Source organism: Phoenix dactylifera, chromosome 13 (genome assembly GCF_051530095.1).
Source record: "Phoenix dactylifera cultivar Ajwa chromosome 13, Ajwa_hap1_PhDact_Kaust_v1.1, whole genome shotgun sequence".
NCBI lineage: Eukaryota > Viridiplantae > Streptophyta > Magnoliopsida > Arecales > Arecaceae > Phoenix > Phoenix dactylifera.
The window spans coordinates 18866185-18890067 of NC_143202.1; the positions used below are offsets into that span (position 1 = coordinate 18866185).

Sequence of the window (23883 nt, forward strand, 5' to 3'; positions counted from 1 at the left end):
CTTAAACCGGCAACTGAACCGGGCGGACCGGGATTAAAGTGAAAAAAAATATAAAAATTCATGCATTCAACTATAGAAATATTCCAGATGTTTGATAGATCTTATATCTACGGATATAGATGGTTGATGACGAGACCCGGTTTAAACCCAATTCGAAGCTGAACCGATCCAATCCAAGGAGGAAAAGGATAAGAAGGAAACAACCCTACCCCATCACGTGACGCTCATGTGAGAAGTCCCCTCCACCGCTATGCTCTTTCTCTATTGTGCCGACCGATGGCCCCTCTTATAAGTATTCGTCTATCGGCTTTCTCCGGGGGCGTGCCCTTTCCCTTCCTTCCCCACCTTCTCTCTCTCTCTCTCTCTCTCGCTCGTCTTTCACTCATCATAAGTCGTCTGGTCGATGTGTATGCATCATCGCCTCATCATCATCATCCTCTCCGTCTCCGCTGCCGGCTCCTCCCCGAAACCTTTTGCCCTCTCCAATCCCAGGTTCGTCTTCTGTTTTCTTTTATTTTTCTTTTTATTTATTCGATCCCTCCTTTACTCGGATGATGGATGGTGCTTGCGATCTCTTTTGTCGTTTTTTTCTGCTGTTTTTTTGGGTTTTTTTGCTGATATTTTGGTGGCTTTTCTTTGCTATATGTTAGGTTGTTGATATAGGAGGACTTGGAGAGAGGGATTCGCGATGGCGAGCCACAGGGCGAGCTTTCCCCTGCGGCTCCAGCAGATCTTGTCGGGTGGCAGGCAGGTCTCCCCCGCCCTAAAATTGGAGTCCGAGCCTGTGAGTTCTCTCTCTAGATTTTAATCTCCTATCTCGATCTGGATGCAAAGTTGTTCCTTTTTTTGTTGGTTTTAAGCATTATTTTTTGGTGATTAGATTGGAAAAGTGTTTGTCTGATCGGTTGTTGTTTGATGGTGTGGGACTTCGTTAACTTGTTTGGCATGTGTGATTTTTTTTTAACGTGTTTTGCTGGATTGGAGTTTGTCTTTTTGATGGATTGGTTTTGGGGATTGTTGGCTATTTTTGCTGATTGTTGAAAATGTTTGCTTTGATTTAGCTGTGCATGCATGTTTTGTGCTTTTGGGAGTTTTCGGGTCTTCTTTTGGGATTTTTTTTTTGTTTTTGTGTGTGTGTGTGTGTGTGTGTGTGTGTTTGGGGGGGGGGGGGGGGGGGCGTAGAAGCAAAATGCTTTGATGAGTGTAAAAGAATCAAACTTGGGTTGCTGGTTGATGGGATTGGATGACTGGCTGTTGGAACCGTTGGCTTATTGATATATTGAGATCTCTGCTACCATTACTCCTTTGTGACTGATTTTAAAGGAATTCTGGTATATGAATACCGTCCTGAGTATGGGCTATGCGCTTTTGATGGAGTTTCTTTTATTCAAGTATTGTGTCAAACTTGGCAAATTACAGACTCATTCTTAAAGTGTTTCCCTTGTTCCTGGACTGTTTCTTCATGCCTATTTAAGGAGGAAAAAAGTAAGCATCCAAGAATTGTATTGATCTGGGGGGAAAGATTATTATTATGATTTCCCCTAATATTATTGCTGGGCTTGCTGGTGGGTTGGTTACCGATAAGGTTGTTTGGTTTTGCTTTTATACTCTGTTTGACCCTTTTCTCTGGCTATCCTTGAATACCATCCAAAAAAGTTTTAAAATTGATTTCAAGATAATGCTTGTTGAAAATTCAGTACAATGAGACTTACCCATGTCTTGGAAATGGCTAGTTGCACTTTGAATTGTGGTTGATCAAAACACAAGATGTAGAGTAGGTGACAAGAGGAAGGGTTGAAGAAGGAACAAGCAATAGTAGTCCAGATTTTTATTATTTTTTTTGAAATTTTGATTGTCTACTTAAGCCAAGATAGTAATAAATAAAGAAAGGGGTCTTGGTGGGGCCAATTAAGAGAGTAAAGCGATGGTGAAAAAGGGGCTACCAGTGGTCTCCTCTTCTTTCTTTTCCTTATTTGTTTTTTCTTCACTCACCTTATTATCTCCGCCTTTGTTCTTATTCATTGTTTGCTCCTTACCTTTGCCCTTGGTGCCTAAGGGGGGCCACTTCTTTTTATAGTCCTTGAGAAACAAGAGGTGCATAGATTGCTTCCTTTTCCCTCAGCAAGAGGGGTCCATATGCTTGGAAAGTCACTCTAATTCTAATGCAGATGGAGTTGTTTGCTCACATGTATTAATTATGGAACTAAACAATTTAAATAGAACCACAACAATGTTGATTTTCAACTCTCTACTAAACATAGGAATAACTTATAACTAATAACAAATCAGCCAAGAATGTATAGTGGAGGCATGGGGAAACAAAAGAATTACAGTGAAAGAGAAGAATGAAAAATAAGAGTTATGCTAATAAAATTAAAACAAGAAGAAATCATAACAAGTGAAGAATCTGATCAACTACAAGAAGTATCTTGGTGAGTTCCCACTTTTCTGGAAAATAAGCTAATTAGGAGCATGTCCTTGTTTTTGTTCTTTTTCCTTTTTTTTCAACAAGTCTAACAATCTACACTGAAACCTTATTTTTTTTAAAAAATAGTTAATTATTTTTTAATAGAATAAAATATCTAGCTAGACACTAGATAGAATAATTGATTTTGAATATAGGTGTCTTGGTTGTTCATGCCTTTTTTTATTGGCCTGTTGTATTGATATGATTGCTTGTTATCCCTAGGTTTCATAAATACTTACTAGTTTTATAATTAATATGTTATTTTACAATTTAAGTAACAATTTTAAAGGTATTCAAGATCCAGTTCTTGTAAGAATCTGATCCCTATTTTAGTGCCAAAGGAGGAAGATCCTCTGGTTTCTTCTTCTTTTTTGAAAGAATTGGTTGGGGGGGGGGGGGGGGGGGACATTGGGAACAGTTGTCTAGAATTCGCAGAATGGATCCTGATTCCTTCATCAAGCAGATTAGATAGCACTAGACTCTACAGATGAAAATAGGTGCGACTATTTGAAAATGGCTGTCTGGAATTTACAGAATGGAACCTGATTCCTGCATGAAGCATATCAGATAACACTAGACTCTACAAATGAAAATAGGGGAAACTATTTGAAACCCCCTATTTGAAAATCTAACTTCCACATTTCTGGTTCTAGTCCAGTTTGGGAGCTACTCAAACTTGCTGTTTAATACTTCTGAGTGTTTGATCATCGCACAAGTGCTTTTGTATTAAGGAAGGCTTGAAAGTGGAGGTCTTTTGGGGGTGGTTTTAATTTGAGGGGTGTTTTTTATAAAGGATTCTGATGAAAGTAGATGCTGGCTGTGATACAGATATGTCCTTGAATAGCTTTTGATGGTCTGACATTTCATAACTAAATAGTGAGGAGTAGGTTTTTTATGTAATGCTTATGGTTACGGGCCATCTTCTTAGGACTTCAAGTTCGCATGATTTTCTGCATTTTCTTTCATAAACTCATTAACCTAAATATTATTTATGTTTCGTAGTTTGTGTAAAAGGGCAGCCATGTGGAGGCTCTTACTATTGTAGGGTTTGCGGAGGGTCAGATATATATAGCTTTATCCTGTGTGTGGAAAGGCTGTTTCCATGTTTTGAACTCGTGACATATGTTATCATGGAGCAACCTTACCGTTGCACCAAGGCTCACCCTTATGGTTTATAGTTTTGGTGAAAACTCTAAATATTGCTAATTTACTTAAATCATTCATGGAGAACATTTTATGTATAAATACATGCTGTATCTTGATTTTGCTCAAACTATGGCGGTTGAGCTTTGATATATAATTGTAGAGCAAAGTAATTAACTCCTTGCCCACATTTTGTAGTAATGCAAAGGTCTGTTAAAAGTCAAGTACATTGCAATTATTGCCTTGATGGTCAAATTTTAGGTTGACTTACTATTGTAAGTCCATATTCTTGTATGTTCATTCATGTGGATGCCGCGACTTCATTCACAATGCATGACCAAGCTTTAGAGAGTCCTTCTCTTTTCTCCTAGGAAATCTTGAGTGCATTGAACAAAGGCATTATGGTCTATTGTATTTTAATAAGTTACTGACATGGAGTAGGAGGCGAATACATCTGATTTTCATGCAAGGCTATACATCTGATTTTAATGCAAGGCTCCACATGCATGTGATTTTAAATTGATCATTTGCCCTGTCACATGCTATAGCTACATCTTTTATCTTCTTTACCATAGTTTATGTGTTATGCTGTGTCTGTAAAAATTAGACGAAATGTTGGAAACAATGGTCAGTTGGATGTAGGTTCGTTCTCATCTTGTGATATTAACTGTCTTCCAATTGCTGAACCTCGGGTAGCTGCTCTTTATTTCCTAGGCTTTATGACAATTTTTTCGACCATATGCCGACAATAGAAATTATGTTTCTTATTCCTTTCTTCATGGCGCTTCATTCATGCATCTTGAATTGTTTGGAATTAGTATGACTGCTTTCTTTTTTCTAATGAATCAATCCCAACAATTTGTTGATGTACTGATATGTTGTTTTGATATTTGCAGCCACCAAAAGTTAAAGCATTTATTGATAGGGTGATTAAGAGTCCCTTACATGATATTGCTATACCTCTTTCGGGCTTCCATTGGGAGTACAATAAGGTGCAGTAAAATTTTATTTTCAATGAACCTGCCTTGTTCGGTTTAGTTTTGTATTCTTGATCTTAGCTTGTGGTTTTGGTTTTAGGGAAATTTTCATCACTGGAGGCCGCTTTTTATGCATTTTGATACATACTTCAAGACATATCTCTCTTGTAGGAAAGATCTTCTTTTATCTGATAATATTTCAGATGAACATCCATTTCCCAAGCATTCCGTTATGCAAATTTTAAGAGTCATGCAAATTATTTTGGAAAATTGTCACAACAAGAGTTCATTTGGCGGTCTCGAGGTAAGTTGGAGATCTGTATGTTCCACCATCTGTTTATTTTGATAATATGTAATCAAAGATCTAGTGAGAAATTGTACACCAGTGTGCTCACTCATATAATTATAGTGGAATTGCACATGGCTTGAGTTGAGCATGGATTTTTGGTCTGACATTTCCATGTTCTTTTTGCATCAGCATTTCAAGCTTCTGCTTGCATCTACAGATCCAGAGATTGTTATTGCTACATTGGAGACTCTTTCTGCACTGGTTAAAATAAATCCCTCCAAGATACATGTGAGCGGGAAGCTGATAGGTTGTGGGTCTGTAAACAGCTGTCTACTGTCTTTGGCCCAGGGCTGGGGAAGCAAAGAAGAAGGTCTGGGTTTACATTCATGTGTTGTGGCAAATGAGAGGAACCAGCATGAAGGATTGTGCCTGTTCCCATCAGATGTGGAAAATAAGTGTGATGGGGTCCAATACCGTTTGGGCTCAACCCTCCATTTTGAGTATAACATGGCTGCTTCCCCTGACACTGAGCAAACCAGAGAGAGAAGCAAATCATCCAACATGTGTGTCATACATATCTCAGATCTTCATCTTCGGAAAGAAGATGATTTGAGCATTTTGAAGCAGTACATTGACCAATTCAATGTACCTCCAGAACACAGGTTCTCATTGCTTACAAGAATTAGATATGCCCATGCCTTCCGTTCTTCCAGAACATGTAGGCTGTACAGCAGAATCAGCATACTTGCCTTCATTGTTCTGGTACAATCCAGTGATGCTCAAGATGAACTTGCATCTTTCTTTGCAAATGAGCCTGAGTATACAAACGAGCTGATCAGGCTAGTTCGTTCTGAAGACTGTGTCCCTGGAACTATAAGAGCGCTTGCCATGCTTGCATTAGGAGCACAACTAGCTGCATATGCATCATCTCATGAACGGGCTAGAATATTGAGTGGCTCAAGTATTATTTCTGCTGGTGGAAATCGTATGCTACTGCTAAGTGTACTTCAAAAGGCTGTCTTGTCACTTAGTAACCCCAGTGATCCTTCTGCTCCATTATTTGTTGATGCTCTTCTACAGTTTTTCCTGCTTCATATTCTATCATCCTCAAGTTCTGGGAGTGCTATAAGGGGCTCGGGAATGGTTCCCCCTCTTTTACCCCTTCTACAGGACTTTGATCCTGCCCATATGCATGTTGTCTGCTCGGCAGTGAAGACCCTTCAAAAGCTGATGGAATACAGTAGTCCAGCTGTATCCCTGTTCAAGGATTTAGGTGGGGTGGAGCTTTTGGCTCAAAGGTTGCAGATTGAAGTCCATAGAGTTATTGGCACAGTTGATGAGCATAGCAACGCAATAGTCGCTGGTGATTTAAGATCTGATGAAGATCATCTTTATTCCCGGAAGCGGCTTATCAAAGCTTTACTCAAGGCACTCGGTTCTGCTACATATTCTCCGGCAAATTCTACAAGGTCCCAGAACTCCCATGATAATTCATTGCCTGCTTCTTTATCTTTGATATTTCACAATGTGAATAAATTTGGAGGAGATATTTACTTTTCAGCGGTAACTGTTATGAGTGAAATTATTCACAAGGACCCAACATGCTTTCCTGTTTTGAATGAATCTGGTCTTCCAGATTCATTTCTGTCATCTGTGGTTTCTGGGATACTTCCCTCTTCCAAAGCTCTTATTTGTATCCCTAATGGTCTTGGTGCTATATGCCTCAATGCTAAAGGATTGGAGGCAGTTAAGGAAACTGCTGCATTGCGGTTTCTTGTAGACACTTTCACAACCAGGAAATATTTGGTGGCAATGAATGAAGGTGTTGTTCTTTTAGCAAATGCTGTGGAGGAGCTTCTTCGGCATGTATCTTCACTAAGAAGCACGGGTGTTGACATAATCATTGAAATCATCAACAAACTTGCTTCTATGGGAGAAGACAAATGCAAGGATTCTTCTGGTAATTTGGATGAGAACACTGCCATGGAAACAGATCTTGAGGAAAAGTTAAACGAGGGACATGATTTGGTGAGTGCCTTGGATTCAGCTGCTGATGGCATCAGCCATGAGCAGTTTGTGCAGTTATGCATCTTTCATGTCATGGTTCTTGTTCATCGAACTATGGAAAACTCTGAAACTTGTAGATTATTTGTGGAGAAGGGAGGTATAGAAACATTGTTGAGATTGTTACTGCAGCCCAGCATCACAGAGTCGTCTGAAGGTATGCCGATTGCTTTGCATAGCACTATTGTCTTTAAGGGCTTTACTCAGCATCATTCTGCACCTCTGGCGCATGCATTTTCCTCTTATTTGAGAGAGTATTTGAGGAAAGCTCTAAGTGGGTTTAATTCAATTGCTGGCTCATTTTTATTGGATCCCAAGGCTACACCAGATAGTGGAATCTTTTCTTCTCTTTTTGTAGTTGAATTTCTTCTTTTCCTTGCTGCATCAAAAGATAACCGTTGGATAAGTGCATTACTTACAGAATTTGGAGATGCTAGTAGGGATGTGTTAGAGGATATTGGGCAGGTTCATCGGGAAGTGTTGTGGCAAATTGCCCTTCTTGAAGATTCAAAGATCGAGACAGATGCTGAATCTTCCACTTCTGCAAATGAGGTGCAAAGGTCAGAAGCAGGAATAAGTGAATCTGACGAGCAAAGGTTTAGTTCTTTTAGGCAGTATCTTGATCCATTATTGAGACGAAGAGTGTCAGGGTGGAGTATAGAGTCACAACTTTCTGACCTTGTTAGTATATATCGTGATCTTGGCCATGCTGCTAGTGGTTCGCAAAGACTTGGTATAGATGGTCATTCAAGTTTACGATTTGCATCTAGTTCCCAATCACAATCTTCCAATTCTGTAGATGCTAATAGTACTATGAAAGCGGAAGAAGACAAGCAGAGAACATATTATTCTTCCTGCCGTGACATGATGAGATCACTTTCTTATCATATTAGCCATCTATTTATGGAGCTGGGAAAGGCAATGCTGCTTGCTTCTCGTCGTGAGAACAATCGTTTCAATGTGTCCTCATCTGTTGTATCTGTTGTTAGTACAGTTGCCACAATTGTGCTGGAACACTTGAACTTTCGGGGGCATGCGAGTCCTCCTGACATGGAGATCTCCATATCCACAAAATGTCGTTACCTTGGCAAGGTCATCGACTTTATTGATGGGATTCTATCAGACAGGCCAGAGTCATGTAATCCAATCATACTAAGTTGCTTTTATGGTCGAGGTGTCATCCACTCCATCTTAACAACTTTTGAAGCTACTAGTCAGTTGCTCTTTGCAGTTAACCGTGTGCCAGCTTCTCCTATGGAGACTGATGATAAAATCTGTAAAGAAGAGAAGGAAGACACAGAAAATTCTTGGATATATGGTCCCTTGGCCAGCTATACTACTCTCATGGACCACCTTGTGACATCATCCTTCATCTTATATTCCTCCGCAAGACAGTTGCTTGAACAACCTATTGCAAATGGAGATGTTCCATTTCCTCAAGATGCTGAGTTTTTTGTGAAGCTGCTTCAGTCCAAGGTATTGAAGGCTATACTTCCTATCTGGACTCACCCTCATTTCGTTGAATGTGATATGGAGTTCATTAGTGCAATGATATCCATCATGAGGCATGTTTATTCTGGGGTTGAAGTTAGGAATGTCAGTGGCAACGCTGGAGCTCGATTAAGTGGTCCTCCACCTGATGAATCAGCAATATCACTGATTGTAGAGATGGGCTTTTCTCGGGCTAGGGCTGAAGAGGCACTGAGACAGGTGGGAACAAATAGCGTGGAGATTGCGACTGATTGGTTGTTTTCACATCCAGAAGAACCACAAGAAGATGCTGAACTTGCTCGAGCTCTTGCCATGTCTCTAGGGAACTCTGATGCATCTTCAAAGGAAGATGAAACTGCAATTCGTAATAAACTTGACCAAGAAGAGGAAGCAGTCCAATTGCCTCCTGTTGATGAAATTTTATCTGCTTGCATCAGACTTCTGCAGGTGAAGGAGCCTTTAGCTTTCCCTGTTCGTGATCTGCTTGTGACGATTTGCTCAAAAAATGATGGTCAGTACCGGTCAAAGGTCCTCAATTTCATCATTGATCATGTAAAACATTGTCGTCTGGCATCTGATCCATCCAACAACAATATGCTGTCTGCACTTTTTCATGTACTAGCATTAGTTCTTCATGAAGATGCAATAGCACGAGAAGTTGCCTTTCAGGCTGGTCTGATAAAGATTGCTTTAGATCTGCTTTCGGAATGGAACCTTGGTTTGCAGGTTGGTGAGAAGTCCCAGGTTCCAAAATGGGTGACTGCAGGTTTTCTTTCTATCGATCGTATGTTGCAGGTGGATCCAAAATTGATGTCAGAAATTGTGAATATGGAGCAGCTGAAAAAGGATGATCCTAATACCAAGACCCCGTTGGTGATCGATGAGAGCAAGCAGAAGGATTCACATTCCAATCTGGGATCAAGTACTGGGTTTTTAGATATGCAGGATCAGAAGAGGCTCTTAGAGATATGTTGCAGATGCATTCAGAACCAACTACCTTCTGAGACCATGCATGTGGTACTGAAATTGTCTGCAACACTGACTAAGGTTCATTCGGTTGCTGTTAGTTTCTTAGATGCTGGAGGTTTGCATGCATTGTTTAATTTGCCAACTAGTAGCTTATTCTCTGGATTCAACAATGTCGCATCGGCAATAGTTCGTCACATTCTAGAAGATCCCCACACTCTTCAGCAGGCTATGGAGTTAGAGATACGTCACAGTCTTGTCACATCCACAAATAGACACTCAAATGCTGGAGTCACACCACGTAATTTTGTCCAAAGTTTGGCCTTTGTTATTTCTAGGGATCCAGTGGTGTTCATGAAAGCTGCTCAAGCTGTGTGCCAGATTGAGATGGTGGGTGACAGGCCGTACATCATGCTGTTGAAAGATCGTGAGAAAGAGAAGTCTAAGGAGAAAGACAAAGACAAGACAGAGAAAGACAAGCCACCAGCTTCTGATGGAAAATTTACTGCAGGGGATGTGAGTTCCATTGCTGCAGGTTGCGGACATGGTAAACTGCCAGATTCGAATGCGAAGAACACAAAACACCACCGAAAATCTCCTCAAAGCTTTACAACAGTAATAGAGCATCTGTTGGATTTGATTGTAACTTTTGTTCCGTCTCCAAAAGTTGAGGACCAGTTTGATGGTGTTCCTGGTACCCCATCAGTAGCAGACATGGATATTGACTACACTTCAGCCAAAGGAAAAGGAAAAGCTATTGCTGTTTCATCTGAAGACAGCAAAATTGTTAGCCAGGAGGCCTCAGCATCTCTTGCCAAGACTGCTTTCATCTTGAAGCTGTTGACAGAAATACTTTTGACTTATGCTTCATCAATTAATGTCTTGCTTCGTAGGGATGTTGAAGTCAGTAGTTTCCGTGGTCCTGCACGTGGCTCATCTGCTAATAGCTGTGGCGGAATATTTCATCATATTCTTCACAAGTTTCTTCCGTACCCAGGGATCCACAAGAAGGATAAAAAGGCAGATGGAGACTGGAGGCATAAGTTAGCTACCAGGGCTAACCAGTTTCTGGTGGCATCATCTATCCGTTCTACAGAAGGGCGTAAAAGGATATTTTCTGAAATCCATAGTCTGTTTAATGACTTTGTAGATTCATCAAGTGGTTGCAGTGCTCCAAACTCAAGTATGCATGCATTTGTTGACCTGCTTAATGATATCCTTGCTGCCCGTTCACCGTCCGGTGCATATATTTCAGCAGAAGCTTCAGTGACCTTCATAGATGCTGGGTTAATTCGGTCACTGACGCATACTCTACAAGTTCTGGATTTGGATCTTGCGGACTCACCAAAGATTGTTACTGGAATTGTGAAGGCTCTGGAATCAGTAACTAAGGAATATGTTCATTCTGCTGATCTTAATGCTGCAAAGGGTGACAACTCTCTGAAGCCTGCTTCTGATCGGAGTCAACTAGGATCATCTTATGATAGTGGCAGTAGATTCCGATTGCTAGAAACAACATCCCAGCCTGATCATACTGAAGGGGTGGCTGACCACGTTGAATCTTTTAATTCTGTTCAAACTTCAGGCAGTTCACGTTCTGTTACAGATGACATGGATCATGATCGGGATATGGATGGGGGTTTTTCTCGTGAAGCTGAAGATGATTTTATGCATGAAGCTTCTGAAGACGGTGCAGGCATTGAAAATGGTATTTCAACTGTGGAGATCAGATTTGATATCCCACGCAACGCAGAGGATGAAATGGGTGATGAAGATGAGGATGAAGATATGTCAGGGGATGATGGGGATGAAGTTGATGAGGATGATGATGAGGATGATGATGAAAACAATGATTTGGAGGAAGATGAAGTCCATCAGTTGTCACATCCTGATACAGATCAGGATGACCAGGAGATTGATGATGAAGAGTTTGATGAGGATGTGCTAGAGGAAGAGGATGATGATGATGAAGATGATGATGGAGTCATACTACGGCTAGAGGAGGGACTTAATGGTATCAACGTTTTTGACCACATTGAAGTTTTTAGTGGGAACAACAATTTTTCTAGTGAGACACTACGTGTGATGCCTCTTGACATATTTGGTTCAAGACGCCAAGGTCGCACCACATCTATATACAATCTTCTCGGAAGAGCTGGTGATCATGGTGCTCATCTTGAACATCCACTCCTGGAACAGCCGTCTTCGTTCAGGCACCTTGTTCATCAAAGACAAACAGGTGAGTTATTTGTGGACTGTGCTGGCATTGTTGCTTATGTGCTTTGTTAATTAATTCCTGTCATCTATCCTAAGTTCCTAACATAGAAATAAGTAACTGAAGAGTTTCATTGAACTAAATAATAAAAAAATAGAAATGTAGTTTTTTTTAGTATATCTACTTGATGATTGCCTGATACCAGTGGTCATATTATTTTCAGAGAATGCGGTTGATATGGCTTTCTCAGATAGAAATCATGAGGGTACCTCTCCTCGATTGGATGCTATTTTCCGGTCATTGAGAAGTGGACGACATGGGCATCGCTTCAATATGTGGTTAGATGATAGCCAGCAACGTGGTGGCTCGAGTGCACCTTCGGTGCCTTTAGGCATCGAGGAGTTACTTGTTTCCCAATTAAGGCACCCTACACCTGACCAACCTTCTGACCAGAATGTGTCTACAGACAACCCTCAAGAAAAAGACGAATCCAACCAATTACAGAGATCAGATGCTCGAGTAAGTGAAGAAACAACTACGGGAGGTAGTGGAAATAATGAAAATATGATTGTCCCTTCTCCTAGTTCTATGGTAGATGGCACTGGAAATGTTGGTGTTGGACCTGCTGATGGTGCTTCACTTCAAGAAAGAGAGACATCGAATGCAAATGAGCAAGTTGCTGACATGCAGTATGAACGCAGTGATGCAGCTGTACGAGATGTGGAAGCAGTGAGCCAAGCAAGCAGTGGAAGCGGTGCAACTTTAGGGGAAAGCCTTCGTAGCTTGGAAGTGGAAATAGGAAGTGTTGATGGGCATGATGATGGAGAAAGGCAAGGCCCTGCAGATAGGCTTCCTTTGGGCGATTTGCAACCATCCACTCGGGTGAGAAGGTCCTCAGGAAACACAGTGCCAATGGGTATCAGGGATGTATCCCTGGAAAGTGTCAGTGAGGTTCCGCAACATGCAAGTCAAGAAGCTGGTCAGAGTGGTCCACATGAAGAGCAGCAATCCAATAGAAATGTCGATACAGATGCAATTGATCCTACATTTTTAGAGGCTCTTCCTGAGGAGTTGCGGGCAGAAGTACTTTCTTCACGACAGAATCAAGTGGCACAGCCTTCCAGTGAGCGATCTCAAGCTGATGGAGACATTGATCCAGAATTTCTTGCTGCACTTCCTCCTGATATCCGAGAAGAGGTCCTTGCACAACAACGGGCTCAGAGGCTACAACAGTCACAAGAATTGGAGGGACAGCCTGTTGAAATGGATGCTGTTTCAATAATAGCTACGTTTCCTTCAGAAATACGAGAAGAGGTAGGCATGGTGTGATGATCTTGATATTAGTATGTGAAAATTCAATTAGAATGGTGCTTGCAATTTAGAGGCTTTGGGTTTAATACAGATTTATTGTCTTCACAACATACATAAGTTATGTTTCATAACATGTTTTCGTCTTCAATGGTTCCACCATATGCTTTCAGGTGCTCTTAACATCCCCAGATACTCTGCTGGCTACTTTGACACCTGCACTTGTTGCTGAAGCAAATATGCTGCGGGAAAGGTTTGCTCACCGCCACCGGTATAGTGGTACACTTTTTGGCATGAACTCGAGAAGGCGGGTTGAGTCTTCTAGGCATGGTGATATTAGTGGTTCAAGTCTAGACAGAACTACTGGTGATGTTGCCCACAAGTCTGCAGCTGGCAAGCTGATTGAAACTGATGGGGCCCCTCTGGTTGATACAGATGCTCTGAAAGCCTTGATCAGGTTGCTTCGTGTTGTTCAGGTAATGACTTGGTGCTCTTTACTCTAGCTTCTAGTCGAACTCAAATGGGACTGACAGTTTGTCTTTTGATTTCACAGCCTCTATATAAAGGTCAATTACAAAGGCTTCTCTTGAATCTATGTGCCCATCATGAAACTAGAATGTCTTTGGTGCAAATACTAATGGATATGCTTATGCTTGATCTGCGGGGCTCCACTGATAATTCAGTTGATGCTGCTGAACCACCTTATCGATTGTATGGCTGTCAGAGTTATGTTACATACTCCCGGCCTCAATTCTCAAATGGTATTGTGTTGCATTTGCATTTGAATTATTTTAACGATTTCAATAGACTGTTTCATGGTTGTCTCTGTTATTTGTTGTTCAGTTTCAGGTTATAAATTGTTTTATTTGATCATAATTGTGTGAGAGTAGTAAAAGCTTGTTTATGATCTGTTATTAGCCTATCTTATTAATGATTTCTTGATGAGTTAGAGCCAGAGGGAGTGTCAGTTTGCACTCATGAATAAACTAATGTGCTTTATGTTCACCCTTTGTTTGGTTAAATCTATAGGAGTGCCTCCTCTAGTGTCCCGTCGTATCCTAGAAACCCTGACATACTTGGCCCGGAATCATCCAAATGTGGCAAAGCTCTTACTTCATCTTGAGTTGGTACGGCCACCTGTATGTGAAGCGGATGCTTCTTCTCAGGGACGTGGTAAGGCTGTTATTATGGAAGAAGAAAAACCTGTAGATAAGAAAGGGGATTTTGCTATTGTCCTGCTTTTGAGTCTCTTGAATCAGCCATTGTACATGAGAAGCATAGCTCATCTTGAACAGGTAATGAAATAGTATTCACTGTAAATTTATTGTTTCAGAAATTTTCTGGTTCTTATATGTTTTGAACCTTCTTTCTTTCAGTTGTTAAATCTCCTTGAAGTTATCATGGTTAATGCTGAGAATGATTCTGGCCTATCTAATAAATCTGGAGAGTCTCCCAATCAACCATCTGGTTCAGATAACACCATGCAAGATACACAGATGAATACTGATGCTATTGTATCTTCTGCTGGTGGGGATGGAAAATCATTGAAGGCAGAGGAATCTGGTAGAGGCTCTTCGGCTGTAAACGGTGAAAGAAGTATACGAGCTGTTCTACTGAGCCTACCACAAGCAGAACTGCGACTTCTTTGCTCATTGCTTGCACGTGAAGGGTATGATGAGCAATCTTTAGTCTAAATTGTTTTAATTATGTGTTTGAATATTCCATAGTTCATTATATATATGAATGTGATGAAGGGAATTGTTGGTTTTCTTTTCTATACATTAATTAAGAATACCTTTTTCCAAACACTATACTGAGTATGCTTAAATTGTCTCCAGTGTCTTGTACTTTATGCTTGTTCTTTATCATACATTAAGATGTATTTTGAGACATTATACCTGAATATGTTTATTTCATCTAGAGGGACACAGGGACCTATTGACTGGCACTTATTTCTATTTTGCCATTTGTATTGCTCGCATGGATTCCATATGATTGTAGTAAGAACTACTACTTTTAGCAATAACCCATCTGTTTTGTCATCCAAAAATCAAGGTCTACATAACCATCCCAATCCAGCACATAATCGAGATGGTTCTTTATATCAGTTCGGAACAAGTGTAGGACTGGTGTGAACCGAGCAGAACCGCTTGGTTCCGCTCTGTTTGGTTTGGTCCTGACCAGCACCTGCTGTTCAGGGCTGAACTGATCCCTTAAAAAAACCTCGACCCTCCTGGAACTCTAGTTCATTTGATTCTCTTTCTCTCAATTTGCTTATGGAGGGCTCTTCGCCCTTCACCACTGGAGCTCTTCCAGCAGATTCACCCTAGATTGAGCAAGCCTGGCACTTCATTATCCTCATCTGCTTGGGCCACTGGAAGGACGGAGGCCTTCTCCGCCACTTCCACCACCATCTTTTCCATAACCTCGCAGGCCATCGGTAGTATGCTAGCCTCCCTCTATCTCTTGAAATCTGAGACGAACCCTAGATTGGCCGACTTACCTCCTTTCCCTGCTCACTCTCCAGATCTAGTCAAAACCCTTGATTGGGTGAATCGGAACTTGACTAGCATTGGCATGTGTACGATGTTAGTATCATATCGTACCATACTGACTCGGTACTTGACAAGTACAGCTTGCATTACTAATTTTTTGAACCTTGCCAAAAATTTTAAAAAAATATGTTATATTTTCTATGTTCTATTATATTTTGAAGCTGCGCATACAAACTTTGATGAGCAATTCATGTTTTAAATTTAATGGTTTATTTGTTACTAATTTTGAAAATTTAACTAGCTTGCTTGAATAATTGCTATATTCAATTGGACATGAACATTGGCTGTCATGTAGAAGCATTTAATATTTTCACCCCTACCTGTGTTACTAAATCATGCCTATTACCTATAATGTCTCTTTGTGCACTAGCAATGTCTCCTCTTCAGTCGATCCGTATATGTTTCCTCTCAGTCTATGAGCTTTGACTTTTTTTGTCGTGGCAAGCATAATGTAGGGCATACTTTTGGCAAATGGGATCTTTTCAAAATGAACCAATCTCTCAACAATGTGAACTATTATTCCATTCTTTAAGCTTGTCTTCGATTTTGATTCAATGAAAAACATTATCCTTTCTAATTAAGCTTGTAAAATTTCACCATTCTTGCATCCTATCAAGGACTCTTATGTAGGCGATCCATTTTCTCCTCCTCGAATAGCAAAGGATCATTCTTTTCCTTCGGACTCTCTCTCTCTCTGCGCACATGTGTGTGTATGTATATATACCAACTACACACTTTACCTTGACTCCTGGTAAAAGAAGTTAAGGATTCTAAAAATGATAGGACATCCAAATTGAAGATCCAAATTGTTTGTTGAATATGATCTGCACTGCAAAAAGGCTTAGAAACCAAATTCATCTTATTTTGGTCTCTAATTTATGTATCAAGGGGTACGAAATGATCGTTATCAATTGCACTAGTGTGGTAAAATACATGATAGGGCACATAAATTGAAAATTCGCTGAAGATGATCTACACATCTTAAAACATGATTTAATTCACTAGGTTTTGATGAGTAGATCATAGTAAAACATAGATCATGCTATTAAAACTGTTTATTTTGACACCTAATAATGAATAGGTTAGAGACCACCAAATGTTTTGGTTTCTAGGCTTTTTTTTTTTATAGCGTAGACGATGTTCAATGGTTTAAATCTTTAATTTGTATAATCTACTATTGTTTTTGAATTGTTAATTTCTTTTTCAAGGAGTTGACATGAAATATTCGATCATAAAATTTAGTATCTATGGCACATTTGCCTTTAATGACTAAAAAAAATACTATTATATCAGTGTTCAAGTTATCAACATTTGCAGAATATTAGATGCTACTGTATTGGGTGATTGTTATGGCGTAAACAAAATTCATCTACCTGTTTTAATTTTCTATCTTCTGGCTTTCATTCCTTTTTCTTTTGCTACATGGGATTGGCAAGCTTTTTTCCTGCTTTCTTAAGTCCTTGATTTCCTTTTCACTGTTTAGGAATTTTAATCCGTATATCTGACTGACCGATTCAGTATATTGTTCATTCTTATGTATTCTCTCTAAGTCCTACATCTTAATAAGCAAGGCACAAAGATATTTTGTCTGGATGTTGAAGCCTCACATTTTCATTTTTCTTATTATGTGCTGAGTTGATTGTGGTATTTTGCAGGTTGTCTGATAATGCATATGTTCTTGTGGCTGATGTGTTGAAAAAGATAGTGGCTATTGCTCTTAGCTATTGCAGTTTATTCATTACTGAACTTGCAAATTCTGTGCAAAATTTGACTTTGTGTGCTATGACTGAATTACACTTGTATGAGGATGCTGAAAAGGCTCTTCTTAGCACATCTTCTACCAACGGGACTGCAGTCTTGAGGGTTTTGCAGGCATTGAGCTCTCTTGTTGCTGCATTACATGAAAAGAAGAATCCACAGCTTCTTCTGGAAAAAGATTATGCTGATGCTTTGTCTCAGATATGGGATATAAATGCAGCATTGGAGTCCTTGTGGGTAGAGTTGAGCAACTGCATAAGCAAAATTGAGAGCACCTCAGAATCCCCCTCAGATTTATCTGCTCTTTCAGGACATTTGGCATCCACAGCTGCAGGTGTAGCACCTCCACTGCCAGCAGGTACCCAAAACATCCTGCCATATATTGAATCATTCTTTGTAACCTGTGAAAAGTTACGCCCCGGACAATCAGAAACAGTTCAAGAATTTGCTGCCACAACTTCTTCTGATATTGAAGATTCCACAACTTCAACTAGTGGACAGAAATCATTGGGTACCTGTCCAAATGTTGATGAGAAACATGTTGCTTTTGTTAAATTCTCGGAGAAACATAGGAAGTTGTTAAATGCATTCATTCGGCAGAATCCTGGGTTGCTCGAGAAGTCATTCTCGCTTATGCTAAAAGTTCCGCGCTTCATTGATTTTGACAATAAGCGTGCTTATTTCCGATCAAAAATTAAACATCAACATGACCATCATCACAGTCCAGTGAGGATTTCTGTGAGAAGAGCCTACATACTTGAAGACTCCTATAACCAACTACGAATGAGATCACCTCAAGATCTGAAGGGGAGGCTGACTGTTCATTTCCAAGGAGAAGAAGGTATCGATGCTGGCGGGCTTACCAGGGAATGGTATCAGTTATTATCTCGCGTAATATTTGACAAGGGTGCACTGCTTTTCACAACAGTGGGCAATGAGTCAACCTTTCAACCAAATCCCAACTCTGTCTACCAAACAGAACATCTCTCATATTTCAAGTTTATAGGAAGAGTGGTGGGTATTGTTGTTTATAAAAGCATTTATTTGCAAACTATCCTTGATGCCTAATGCTGTCTGTTTTCCTGCAGGTTGGTAAAGCACTCTTTGATGGTCAGCTTCTAGATGTTCATTTTACTCGATCTTTCTACAAGCACATTCTTGGGGCGAAGGTCACTTATCATGACATTGAGGCTATTGATCCTGACTACTATAAGAACCTAAAGTGGATGCTTGAGGTATGCTGTCTGCCATTTCTGTTTTTGAGTTTTTAGAGTAATGTTGTTTCTCTCTTTTTTGTCAACTTTTATTTTGAATGTATCATTGTTTCTCTCTGTTTTGTAATTGCAGAATGATATAAGTGATATATTGGACCTTACTTTCAGCATGGATGCTGATGAGGAGAAGCTGATATTGTATGAGAAGGCAGAGGTAGTTTCTGATTCATATTTATTTCCCATAATGATATTGCTTGGAGATTAGTGCAAGAGCTAGTGCTGATTGAAGATGCCCACTATGTATTTTTTTCATCTGTAAATCTATTTGCTAGAAGTAGAAAACTAAGGCTAAATGTAGATGTGTAATGAAAACATAACTGTAATTACATGCAGGAGCCCTAGTGGATAAAATCATCTTCATTGTTGATTTAAAGATGATCAAAATGTCTAGCCATATTTTTTTTTTATTTTCTTGTTGCTCTTATATGCTTCTGCTTTCTGCACCAAAACAAGACTTAGGGAAGATCGCCAGAAGCCATGTTGTAACGATATGAGATCTTCAAGAACGCCGCAATTTGTGTTTCTTATAGTACTCAACTTGTTTCATGCAGTCCTTACATATCATATTTTACATGTATCATGTTTCCTTGGCTGATCATATGTTATTGTGCAGGTAACTGATTGTGAGTTGATTCCTGGTGGGCGAAATATCAGGGTTACTGAAGAAAATAAACATGAATATGTAGATCGTGTAGCAGAACACCGCCTAACAACCGCCATTAGGCCCCAAATTAATGCATTTATGGAAGGTTTCAATGAATTGATACCTCGGGATTTGATATCCATTTTCAATGACAAAGAGCTAGAATTATTGATCAGTGGACTTCCAGATATTGATTGTGAGTTGCTAATTGGATCATTATTTTCACGCTTATAGGATCAAAGATAATGTGGATCAATGCTATTATTCGTTTTTTGTCTTTTTCTTACTCTTGATTTGGTTCTTCTCCTTTCAGTGGATGATTTGAGAGCAAATACTGAGTATTCTGGCTACAGCAATGCATCGCCTGTCATTCAATGGTTCTGGGAAGTGCTTCAGGGCTTCAGCAAGGAGGATAAAGCTCGGTTCCTGCAGTTTGTCACTGGCACCTCCAAGGTACCTTCTCCCTCTGTGATAGCCTTTGTTCTTGAGCAGCAGATGTGGTTATTATAGGCTCCATTGCCAACAGCTGATAAATATACAAAATAATTTGCATCTGTTTCAGACATTACGGGTGCATCCATTTCAAATTAAATATCTGCTTTTAGGCCAATAAGGCAATCTTGATTGGCATCGAACTCTATAACTGTCTGTAAGATATTTCAACCGTAAAGTTCTATTTTCATCATTAATAACTAGTATAGGTCTCTTGTGATACATGTAAGTGATTTAATATGTGTATTTGATGGATACTATTATTTGATGATGTAATGTATGGATATGGCTTTTACTCCTAGCTGAGGTTTGCAGTACCTGTGCGTACCACCCCGTACCAGTGTATCATGCTGGTATTGAATTGATAATCGGTATGGGGCTTATAGAGTGTCAGTACACCAAGTTGATCCTTGTACTAGGTGTACCGATACTCTTCTGATATGGTACTAGTAGCAAGATTGCAAACCTTGCTCCTAGCTATTCTTTTTTACAGACTTCAATTCAGATCCACTTCATTTTTGGATGTATGTGTTCTGTTTCTGAGATAAAATCAAGAGATGTGCGTATCCTTGGGTTCACAACAGTAGGCAGCTTTGACTCAAGGCTCTAATGTTATACTAGTGTAGATAACTTTTCATTGTCATTGAACTGTAAGTACATGCATCAATACTCATGTTTGAGTGCATGCTTTTGGTCTGGATTTTCTTGATATGCTGAAAATATTGTGGTGGCCTGCTAACATTCTAACTTGAACTGCAGGTCCCATTGGAAGGTTTTAGTGCCCTCCAAGGAATCTCAGGCTCACAGAGGTTTCAGGTACACAAGGCATATGGCAGCCCCCACCATCTGCCTTCAGCTCATACCTGGTATGCTTCTCTTCTTGCTAGCCTCTTGGTTTTGAGTAGATGTGAACTTTCCCAGCAGGGGTATCTTGAATTCTACCAGAGGGTTTAGATAATGTTGATATTGTTGGATATGAGATTTTCTGTATTACAAGGACTATGATTTAAATGCAAACCACTGCCTTGGGTTTATGGAATATAAGGAGGAAAATGCTGGAAAACATTGGTGTCGACATGGTTTGTGGACATAAAAAAAATGCCTGCCATGTCATCACCATTGTTGTCTATTATGGGAAGTTGCTGTATTCCGAATGTTGACTAGCTATGTCAACTACCATGTTTCAACAGAAACAATCTCAAATTATGGTCACTTTGCACCCTTATTCAATGTGCTGGGGTTCATGGTTTATGAAATCGTTTCTCTTACAATTTAGCCCCATAATACTTGCCTTTATTGTTGAAGTGCTCTTTTTTCTACTGTCAAAGACCAGAGAAAGCCTTCATTTTTTGGACCTTAAAGTAGTCCTTAAATTTCAAACATAGTTGACAGATGTAGAGCTTCTGTTTGAAGATGGAACAGGCTATGCATGTGTTAATGCTAAATTCCCCTGGCATGGCTATTGCTGGTCTCTCAGCCTTGTCATTTTGCGACGACTGTCTTAAGCATGCATCATAGTTGTATAGCACTGGGTGGTGATTCTATTTTTGTGCTCTCCTGGAGTTTTTTGTCTTTGCCTCGCTCATTTTTGTTTTGCTTTTTCTTGGTGCAGCTTCAACCAATTGGACCTGCCTGAATACACCTCCAAGGAACAGCTGCAGGAGAGGTTGCTTCTAGCCATACATGAAGCAAACGAAGGGTTTGGGTTTGGTTGACGGTCGCCAGCGTGTGCCTTGAACTTGTGCAGATACAAATGTTGAAAAGGGCAAGCATTCCACCAGTGACCTGGCCCAGCTGTTGGTAACACAATTCCAATCTGTCATTTCTTCGTCATTCTCCATCAGCTTCAGATAATCTAGTAGTCTCCCAGGGCTTTTTTTCTCAGAAGCAGAAGCTGCAGTTGTGGGTAGAATCATGCCGGTTTATAAGAGATAGAAGCTCCTATCTGTTTCCAAAAGTCCTGCAAGTTTTTTGTTTGCATGTTAATGGGGTAGGATGCATGAGCTCCTCATGACCCAAATATAAGACAGGTCGGCTTTGAGTCTAATGTCCATATGTCTCCTCTTTTAACTATAGCTGTTTCTGTGCGCCATAGTTTTTGTATACTCTTTTTTTTGGTTTTTTGGGATAGCTTATAAATTGTTGTCTTTGAATTATTAATTTGTACAATATTTTAATCGTTGTGAACTTTGCAAGTTTATCGATAAGAGTTGATAGACGTGCATTTCTTTTTCAATAATATACTTGATGCAATGTATATAGTGTATTACCAGAAAGGGGAGTGTCTTTTATTAGTTTCCAGATTTTTTTGGTGTATAATTCTGGAATTAGCAATGCTAAAATTTGGATTTGGGCATGTATGCAATCTGCAGGACAGGTCCTAATGCCTTCTACCATTGATGGAATTATGGCCAAGGTTTTGATGCTTGGAATGCGAGCGCAAGTATCCATTATCTACCAAAACATGGAGGAAGCAACAAAGCATAGAACAAGTTGGGGAATGGGATTGTGCAACTCTGGTTGTTGTCTTCTCACCTCAAAAAAAAAGTTCGGACATACACTTCGCGGAATGATTCCTGTTTTATGATATTTAAGCAAGCTGATTCAAATAAACGAGTGAAAAATTGTGATTAGACTGACCTGGTAATATTCCATAAATAAACGGAGGTATTTTTTGACTCATTCAGGTGTATGAAATAAAGAAACCTCCATTGTGGGGCAACTCTCAAGTTCTGTTTTGTTTGAGTGACGAGAGAGTCAGATACAACTGATACAACCGTTTGGATTGAAACCTGAGCTCCTACCTGCATGTAGGGTAATTTATCTCATACAAATGAACATAAAAAAAATGGCTAGTGCGTGAAATGCATGCAATTTGCATATAGGGTCAATAGAGGCTTACTGCAGCAACAAGATCAACTCTTTTCAACCAATTTGATAATTTTTCCTTTTTTTTTTTTTTGTTGGTTCAGCTGCTTTACAAAGTTTTTGAGTAATTATTCACATTAGTTACCAAAATATCTTGAAGATAACCTGATAGAAAAGAGGACTATTCTGTGTCTATGCAGTGATCCACGAGATGACTATTCTGGTGCCATCAACTTTTAAGGGCATCTTATATGAGGCTCGGGCATCTGTAGAAATTTTTGACCATTGGGTGTAACTGATGTGGTCCATGCTTGACTGGTCCTATATTGCTGGTTTGGAAAGTCTATTAGGACTATAATTTGGGTCTAATTAAGTTTATTGAGGTAGAAGTCTAATATGACTCAGCACCTTTAGGATTTATTTCCTGTTGTTAGTTGGCTATGCTTATAAATTGTAACAGCTCTAGGGCATAAACTATAAATGAAACAAACTTGTTTGAGTATTTCTCTTCATGTTTCCAGAAATTTGCCAAAATCAAAGCCAAGACTTGTCAAAGGCTAATAGATACTAGTTTGAGTACTTCTCTTTATGTCGCCAGAAAATTGCCAAAATCAAAGCCAAGACTTGTCAAAGCCTAACGGATATTAGGCCACCAATGCGGATTCAAAGAGATCGTCAAAATAGCAACTATATTGCCATTTATAGAGACATCTATTTCATATTGTTTTGAAAGACAAGGGAATCATTTCTGAGAATTCGTTGGTATCATATGGAGTGGTTCAAACTTTGAGATTTTTCAACTTATATATAATTTTTAATTATCGTTAAATTATTGGTATTCTTATAAAGAAATAAATTCGTTTTTGCTCTAGGAGAAGATGGTAGCTAATAATAATTTCTCAATATCAGCAATGAGCTTAGATTTAATTAACACTAAGAAACTCCAACTGTATTCAAGATATGTAGAATAAATCTCTCCTGCTTATCATAAGATATTACAAACTATAGATTGAAAAAATACCATAACATGAGTGTCTTTAGGCTATTGGTTCCTCCTTTTTTGGAAACCATAATTCCTTAGGCAAGCAAATTATGAGAACAGTGATGGTGTATGCTCAAGTCTATTTTGGTCTTTATTCTCTACCTTCCCACCCGATTTACATTTTCATGGTAATTTTATTCCATTCTCAACCATTTTACCTCTTTTTTTGCAGTTTCAATGGTGTTGGATTTTAGTTTTTCTACTTCGAGTCTTTATTCCTTACATGTTATCTGAGCTTTGTTTGTTGGAAAAACTATCTGCTAAAATGTTATAGATATCTTTTATATGATTTTATTGTTTTATCTTTAAATAAATTAAGTTTTGATATATT

The 23883-nt window shown here is 39.4% G+C and overlaps 1 protein-coding gene across 5 annotated transcripts; it reads left to right on the top strand.

Annotated features, from left to right (window-relative positions):
• The first annotated feature begins 299 nt into the window (after positions 1-299).
• Positions 300-22324, top strand: LOC103721479 (E3 ubiquitin-protein ligase UPL2-like). 5 transcript variants are annotated; one of them, XR_005513706.3, is made up of 18 exons: positions 300-492; positions 651-784; positions 4507-4602; positions 4688-4891; positions 5066-11636; positions 11836-12926; positions 13094-13396; positions 13474-13681; positions 13950-14215; positions 14297-14589; positions 17131-18247; positions 18322-18468; positions 18581-18661; positions 19121-19346; positions 19464-19603; positions 20402-20508; positions 21255-21672; positions 22015-22324. XR_005513706.3 is itself a non-coding variant. In XM_039130997.3 (17 exons), exons 2-17 carry the CDS (start codon positions 689-691, stop codon positions 21355-21357), a joined length of 11049 nt encoding a protein of 3682 aa, XP_038986925.3. In that variant the 5' UTR covers positions 300-492; positions 651-688; the 3' UTR covers positions 21358-21918. The 5 variants fall into 5 exon arrangements, 1 of the variants encoding a protein (XP_038986925.3); XR_005513707.3 differs by having other exon boundaries at positions 22020-22324; XR_015972579.2 differs by having other exon boundaries at positions 21255-21442.
• Positions 22325-23883: the final 1559 nt, after the last annotated feature.

What these genes read in the sequence shown, in the direction of transcription:
- LOC103721479 (XM_039130997.3), top strand. Translation starts at nt 689, where the DNA reads ATGGCGAGCCACAGGGCGAGCTTTCCCCTGCGGCTCCAGCAGATCTTG. An exon ending in TCCATTGGGAGTACAATAAG is followed by an intron (nt 4,603 to 4,687) that starts GTGCAGTAAAAT and finishes TTTTGGTTTTAG; the next exon opens with GGAAATTTTCATCACTGGAG. An exon ending in GGTTGCTTCGTGTTGTTCAG is followed by an intron (nt 13,397 to 13,473) that starts GTAATGACTTGG and finishes TTGATTTCACAG; the next exon opens with CCTCTATATAAAGGTCAATT.